The 7,822-nt window shown below is 37.9% G+C and overlaps 1 protein-coding gene across 6 annotated transcripts in view; it reads right to left on the reverse strand.

Annotated features, from left to right (window-relative positions):
• LOC102681961 (carbonic anhydrase-related protein 10-like) overlaps positions 1-7,822 on the reverse strand; it is a 189,527-nt gene that overhangs the window by 16,932 nt on the left and 164,773 nt on the right. For 4 of the 6 annotated variants that reach the window (XM_031512988.1, XM_031512990.1, XM_031512992.1 and 1 more), the window contains 2 exons: positions 7,569-7,664; positions 1,877-1,943 (listed from right to left, as the gene is read on the reverse strand). In XM_031512988.1, the coding sequence (XP_031368848.1) occupies positions 1,877-1,943; positions 7,569-7,664 (163 nt within the window). Of the gene's footprint in view, positions 1-1,752; positions 1,807-1,876; positions 1,944-7,568; positions 7,665-7,822 lie in introns of those variants that run through there. The other 2 variants (XM_031512993.1, XM_031512995.1) reach the window with 1 other exon arrangement.

Here is a 7,822-nt window from a genome sequence, read left to right on the forward strand (position 1 = left end):
CCCATCCATCCATCCCTCGTCCGCCCTAGAGCGTCGCCAACTCCTCTCCCCCTCTCCCTCCGCCACCGTTTTATTTATTATCCGGACGGGGGTTGTCCCACCGACCGTGGCCAACTTTCCACCGCGGCTCGCTGAACCGGCTCCACGCGGTATTTGGTGCGTGAACCGCGCATTCATCGTCGACGCGCTCTCTTTCTCACCCCTCGAGCTTCCATCCATCCAGCGGCTTTTTCTCCTCTTCCTCCTCCACGCGTCTCAGAAACCGCCTTTCGACTAATTGCGGCCGCGAGTGAAAGACGCGCAATAATGAATATCTTCTTTTTCGTGGAGGCTCGCGACCACTTTTCTTTCTTTCTTTTTTTTTGATATTTAAAGAGATGCCACGTCACGGAGTGGAATTAGATTCGTGAAGGATAACTCATTTTCGAATTCGGGATTTTTTGGCAGTAATTTAATATTCGATTTTCTGACGATAATGAAATTTAGCTTTAGTAAATATTCTCAAGAGAAGAATTGAAAATTACATCAAATATATCAACGGATTCTAATTCCAATCCGTTTATCGAACGTTGGAGAGAATGAAAAGTTTGGTGAACGCGGAGGACCGGAAATTCGTATAATAGGGAGAGATAAATCGTGACCATTATAGAACGGTGCACGAACGAAACTATTAATATCCCATCGCAAAAGCAGACGTTAACTTGGTCGCGGGTTGAAAGCCTATAACGGGTCGGATACTCTGGCCCGGCGTTAATACGTAAATGCGTATTGATAGTGCGCGCAAGCGGCACAGACGAAAGATGCTCGCATTATTACGTGAAATTACAATAGATCACGGCCCATGAATCGCGCGTGTTCGTTACGCCGTTATAGAAATTTACCGCTCCTCGAACCAATTCTTCCTAACGTCATACTTTTTACGTTTCTTCGAACTCGTCCAAATTAATTATTTCGTATTGCACAGTAGATTCGCATATTCCTCTTCACGTGTATACTATAAGCGATAATATTATTATTTAAACGTCGATTTCTCATTTCTCTCTTCTTTCAAAAAAAATGATAGATCACTAAATACTTTCTCCTAAACGATTTTCAAATTCGAATCTCGTGTTTCGTGGATTCGGACGAATATCGTAAAGTCGCTTCGCATCGAGATTTTATATCCGTTTCGAAATTGAGCACGGTATTGGAGGAAAAATTGGATGATTTGTTTTTTTCTCTTTTCTTTTCTTTCTTTTGGGGACAATACAGTCTGGTGGATATGCATTATGTATAACGTGGGACTAGGGATTTGGTATGAATGTTTATCGCGGGCTCCGTGAATATTTCCCGGAGAATAACGATTACTGGGAACCACGTGCTGTGCAATTTCGCTCGCGACACCGACGATCCTTAAAACGCGATCCCCGAAGGACCACGTGGCACACTTTTTAATCTTTCGTTGCTTCGTGAAGTATTTCGAAAGAGTGGTGATATATTTTCTTTCTTTTCTTCTTTTTCTTTTTCTTTTTTTTTTTTTCTTTTCTTTCGGATGCTCGTCGTTTGGAATGAAAATTTTTTCGCGCTGAGAAAATATGGAAATTCTTCATGATTCGCGATGAATTTTTTTGTATTTTTATATTTTATGTAATTTTAATAAGAGTATATATATTTTGATACTTCTTTTTTTTTCTATATATTAGAGATTATTCATAGAGGTATTCTTTCCTGTGTGTTTCTAAAAAATAATTAGAAACAAGAATTTTCATTCACGAATTTTAACTTTCTTGAAAATCTTTCGCGTTAGAAACATTCAAAATAAAATTCCTGCAATAATTGAACTCAAGTCGTCGTAAAAGTTCCAAAACACACAAAAAAAGTCAATGCATTTACTCACCTCGATATATAACTTTGTTGAACACGCTGGTTATGATCTGCAGTTCAGGATTTAACGTCTCTCCAAGCTGGAACAGAGAAAAAAAAAAAAAGATTTCTTTTGAGTATCGATAGTTTGAATATCAAAATAAGAAAGAGAGACAAGTGTTGTACTCTCTCGTTCATTTTATATCCTAATACGTTTTTCATCGATTTCCCATGAAATGGGAGTCTCGACGCTGCTAAGTGCACCGCATAAAGAGCCGTTTCGAAACTTCCACGCTGGACGGCCATTAAAGGTAACCATAAAAGGCTAAAACCGACAGGCAACTCTGTAAAGTAACGATAAATAATAAAAGCTCATCGAGGGTGGATCGAGAGTTTCGTCGTTTCCGCCTGATGGAACGATCTTGATTACCGATCTAAAAGATTCGCAGATCGCGAATTCGATGAAATTTTATATCTTTCCTCTCTTTTGAAATGGTATATTATTTACTTAAAAAAATACAATAATAACACGAAATAAATTGTCAAGTAAATAGCAAAGAGAGTAACGTTCTATGACCGACGTTCCATTTTTTTTTCTTGCAACTTGAAAACTCAAAGTGCAATTTTTCCAGAAAAATTACATCCACATATATGAGATAAATTTCTCTTAACAGGAAAATTAAAAATTAAGATCCATTTAGATTTCAGGATGTTAAAAAAATTAATCGAAATATCGTCCATATTCAAAATGATTTTAATCTGGAATTTAGATATGATTACTTCGGTTATTGACAGATTTTACGATCTTTGGCCATAGTCTTCGTTTTAATACCATTTTTACCCCGCCTATCCTCGTTCCTCTTTCAACGCAAGAGTCTCGTTAGTGAAAGTTGGAAACGACTTTACGAGTGTCATCGTTGTGCTCCGTTTAGAAATTCATGGCGTTTTATGGTTTATCCGTTATTCAGATCCGCCATCGTGGTTGACGTGGAAGAAGTGTTAACACCCAACTGTCTTCCGATCAATCCAATATTTCCGATGAAAACGAAATAAAATTTCAAAAACGCGGAGAACAATTTTTATTTTCCAGATTTAACGTTTTTCGAAAATTTTTATATTATTCCTCGATTTCTGAATCGCAAAAAACGCGATATTGCAACAAACGCGGTGATGAGATTTTTAAAATATTCTCTCCAAGTACCGTGGAAGGAGCTGGAAGTAAATATTCTTACAATATCCGGTGTAATTATCGCGTCTTCATCCGGCGGACAAAATAGAGGTAAGCTGGATTATTAGCTTCCGAGCGCGATAACTTATTAAGCGATAATAAAATTTTCAGCTGCTCGTAATAAAGCGGAATCAATGGCCGGGTTATCGTATTATACAGATCATTCGGTTTAATAATTTAAACGAAACGATTATTGCTTTCTATTCTTGCCATGTTAGATTTAACATTTCTTTCTAAACACCGATACCTGATAACAATCAACGATTAAATTCCTTTCAAATTACATACATACATATATCTAATACTACATTTCTCAAAAATTTCATCGACCAATCATTACACAGATCTCTCCATAAAAATTACAAATATAGCTGAGATATCCTATCCTATCATATCGATTATAATAACACCGCTTCTCGAATTCACGGACACAACTTCTCGACAAAGAATTTCCAGACGGTAGCGGCGTGCCAAGCTTTAACAGGTGCTCGATCTAAGTAACAGCGTGGCGAGGGTGGCGGCTGTTGACGGGTGTGATTCAAACGGATTATACCCCAGGGGATGTGTCGGAGGGATAAGATCGAAATGAGTCGTCGGTGGCACACACCTTACCCTGTCAACAGTACCCTCGAACAATACCTGGGTAAATCAGCTCTCACCCGGATATTTTCAGTGGCCGCTCGTTTTCACCGGGATGGATTTATCGACTCGAGTTTTAGCCAGTTTTGTTCGTTGGATCCTTGACGCCCCTGGATGGGAATTAACGGTGGCCGGGGTTTTAATGAATGCGGGGCGAGGTGGCGGAATTATATTGGAATGTTTGCGTTGATTGAGGGGGATGGGGAATGGCTCTTATGCAATTTTTTTTTTTTTAATGTAACGTTTTCGCTTGAATTTTTCTTCCTATTCCTCTTTCCCTCCCTTATATCTCGAAAGAAAATCTGGAGTAGAAGTAACGCTATGTTAGAATTATTGGAGAACGTTTGGGTCGATGAAAAGAAAGATGCAGGGTGGCTGATGATTTTTATATTCTCCCTATCCTTTTCTATCTTAATTATCTCCTCGAAAGGAAGAAAAAAGAAAAATCCTCTCGATATTATATTATCTTGTTTCCTGAAAATATCCAAGCAAATGATCCATATTCCAAACGCCCCTCGTCCTTAATGCATCCTCTCCCCCACTCTCTCATCCCCTTTCTTCTTGCCCTATGTCTCACGGTCGCGCTAAAGACCGTGAAAAAGGAAGGAGGGAGGGGTGGAAGTGGAGGACGGCTCGCAGCGAGACCTCGAAAATTTATTCCGGAGGGGATGAACGGGGGCAAAACCGGCTGCGATGAGCAAGCTTTTTCGCGAGGATGCGCGCGCTCTTTCTTCCCGTCCCGGTCTCGCGTCGTTAATTCCACTGGTTTTGGCGACCACTGATTTTGGGTAATGATTTGGAAACTTTTTTTGCAGGATTTTTGTGTCATTAGCGGTTCAACGAATTCATCTCCTCCGGAGGGGGGAGGGAAGATTACGCTCAGAAGGGGAGGGAAGAACAGCGATTCGGTGTTTTTTTTTTATGAACGTTGGTACGCTGACGATGGATGTTAATAAGGAGGAGGGTAATTTTTTGACAAATTTTAAACAGTGGGTGTTTTGAATAATATACAAGGTTAGATGGTTATTCTTTGGGAAAGTGGAATTTGTTCGATGAAGGTTACTTTAAATTGATTGGAACGATAATGTTAGATTTAAGATCGACTCTAAGGGGAGTTTTCAATAATTTTTAATCGATATTATAATACATGGGATAAACGATGATTTCAATAGCGTTAGCCGATAGGCGAGTGTTTAAATGGAAATGTACGGATTCGAATATGATATTTTGGATTTAATTAATTCGGGGATTAATTCGAGGGAGATAGAAATTTCTACATAGAAATCGGCCGACTTGTTTCTGAACGGATAAACGAGGATAAAAGGATCGAATGACTTTCAATCCCTTTATTCATATTCGACGGGAGATTTCGCGATATACTTTTCAAATCACTCCCGCGTTCAATACCTCTTTCAAAAGATTAATCGAATCTGCAACGATAATATTCGAGAAACGTATTAAAAATCATTCCACGTCGTGGCGATAATTCGATAGAAGGGAAAATGGGACAAGTCAATGTTTCGATAAACAATCTGATTCCGTTGAATTATCGTGGCAGAAATCAGAGGCATAAACGCTTGTTTCCTGCCGTTTGTTGCCTCAGAATCGTGGGCTTTCCAGTTTCTTCTAGCGGAACGCCGCTTCCAGAGAGAGATGAACAGAGCAAAAGAGAGAGAGAGAGAGAGAGAGAGAACAGTGGATCGTCGAACTGAGAGAAGAAAATGCGAGGGTATGGGAGCGTGGTTGGAACGAGCTGGCGAAAGCAGAGCGTTTCCTTCGAAACTTTGGAATTTATTCTTGGAAGAAACGCAGCGCACCCGCGGAAAACCTGGCGGGTATTTGTCTAAGAGACTTCGAAATAATTGTTCCGCAATAAGAATGAACGAAACCTTTCCATACGGTTCCCCCTTTTTCATTTCCCTTCGATTTTATTCATAGGGATAATTTCATTGGATCTGTACGGGATGCGCTATTATAAATTCTCCCCTTCTAACTTTTTGCGCCTCCTTCACTCAGGTGAAATGTATCATTTTTTTTTAATCACGAATTCTTCTCCCTCAAGCGAGTTCTTTATTCGCTACTATAATTACTTCTATCCTAATTTTATCAAATAATTTCAAATATTTATTATCGATTTATTATTCTTAAGCTCCCTTCTTCTCGTAATTTCGTTTTCATCCCGTTTGGAATCAAATTAAAAGAGGGAGAGGAGAGTTTTTGCAAGACGAAATCAAGTTTAACGAATGTTATTTAGAATTTCATAAGGGAAATTCGTAACTTTGGTAATTTCCTTGGCTTTGATAGTAGCGGTTATTATGATAGAATAATTATTTCGATCGAAGGGACACAGTAAACACGCGATGCCTCGCTCGCAAACTCGACTTGCAACAAATTTCAAACTAGCATGAACCAAACTATCCCCCGATCTATAGTATCCTACACCCGCTAACTCTTGTTTCCGAATCCCTTGGCTCTTGTTATCCATCATATGAGAATTTCGTAACGTATTTTTTCCCCCGATTTCTATGTTTTCCCCTTTTAATAATGGGTCGATTAATTTAAACGAAATGAAATATAATCGAAATATTTATACTCGACGATGATGATATTGATTTATATTTTCTTTTTATTTGTTTCATTGTTATTTTATCGATCGTTTTATTTCTCGATACAATCCTCCATATTTATTTATTTATTTATTTATTTATTTATTTATTTATTCCCGAAATGAAAAGAATTATAAATGGTTTTTTTTATATATATATATATATATACATATATATAAAAATAATTCTCACGCATGTACATCCACATCCTCTGCTCATACGTATATCTCATGCATATTCATTTAGCTAGTAATCCCACGGTGGGCCGAGTGAAACGTTTGTTACAAAATTGATGGGAAACAGATGGAACGTACACTTTGCTCAACAATGTAAATACGTTCATGATAACAAAACGTTAATATACAAGAGAAAAATTGATTATACGCAATTTCAAATAATAAATCGTTCATACAGAAACAACGGGAGCCCACGAATTTATACAACCAGCGATTCGTTTTATTTTAACCTCATTTTATCGTTAGCAAATAAAATAAATCTTCGACACGATAAAACCATAAAATTCAACTTAAAATAATATTCCTGATTTAAAAAATGCATATATATATATATATATATATATACATAAAAATTTGCGCGGAAGAATTTTATTATATAACATCGATTTAAATTATAAATATGTACGGAATATCTTTCGATATAATAATATAAAAGATGAAAATGGAATATACGATTCAATTGTTCCCAAGGAAACAACAATTGTTTGCTTGTTTAGATCCCGCCAGAATTCTGTTCGTATTGTAACGTTCGGCTGCAAACGTAAACACTCGATCATGCTCTATTCCCCAAATATCCAAAGAAGCGAAAACATCATGCCTCCACGATTTCACAAATCGTCGATACCTGTTCCCACGTGTAAAAAAGATCTATTCGTGGTTTTATAATTTATAGACAAACAGCAGTAAACTACGAATACGTTAAATTACTGTAATTGTAGCAAACATTAATTTCTGCAGAAATCTAAAAATCCAATCGTTTCCATTTCCATACATAAACTCAAAAATTCAAATAAAAAAAAAAAAAAATAATAATTCACCCTTCTTCACTCTTCCATTCATTCAAACACTACAACATCAACCTTCATGATAACAATTATCCAAAAAAAAAAAAATTCACACACATCTCTCCACGCAATTTTTATCTCCAAAAATCCCCAAACGCTCCAAATTTACCCGAATTGAACGAACGAAATTTCTCCGCGATGCAAAGATCGATCAATCTCCTTACTTGCTTACCTGCACCATCAACGAGATCGCCACCAGCCCCTGACTCTTGTGCTGCGCCTCGCTCATATTGTGATACAATTCCGCGTTGTACCCGTACACTTGTATCTGGAACAGAGAGAGACACGTGGAACGTGAGGAAATAGGCGGTCAGGATTTATTTTTTTGATCGACAACAATCGCGATTTCCCTCCGTACTTCCCTCTTCTTGCTTTCGGCTCGCAATTACCGCCGACAAATTTCTCTGGGAACAGGGAGGAAGGGGG

Source organism: Apis dorsata, unplaced genomic scaffold (genome assembly GCF_000469605.1).
Source record: "Apis dorsata unplaced genomic scaffold, Apis dorsata 1.3 scaffold_547, whole genome shotgun sequence".
Taxonomy (NCBI): Eukaryota; Metazoa; Arthropoda; class Insecta; order Hymenoptera; family Apidae; genus Apis; species Apis dorsata.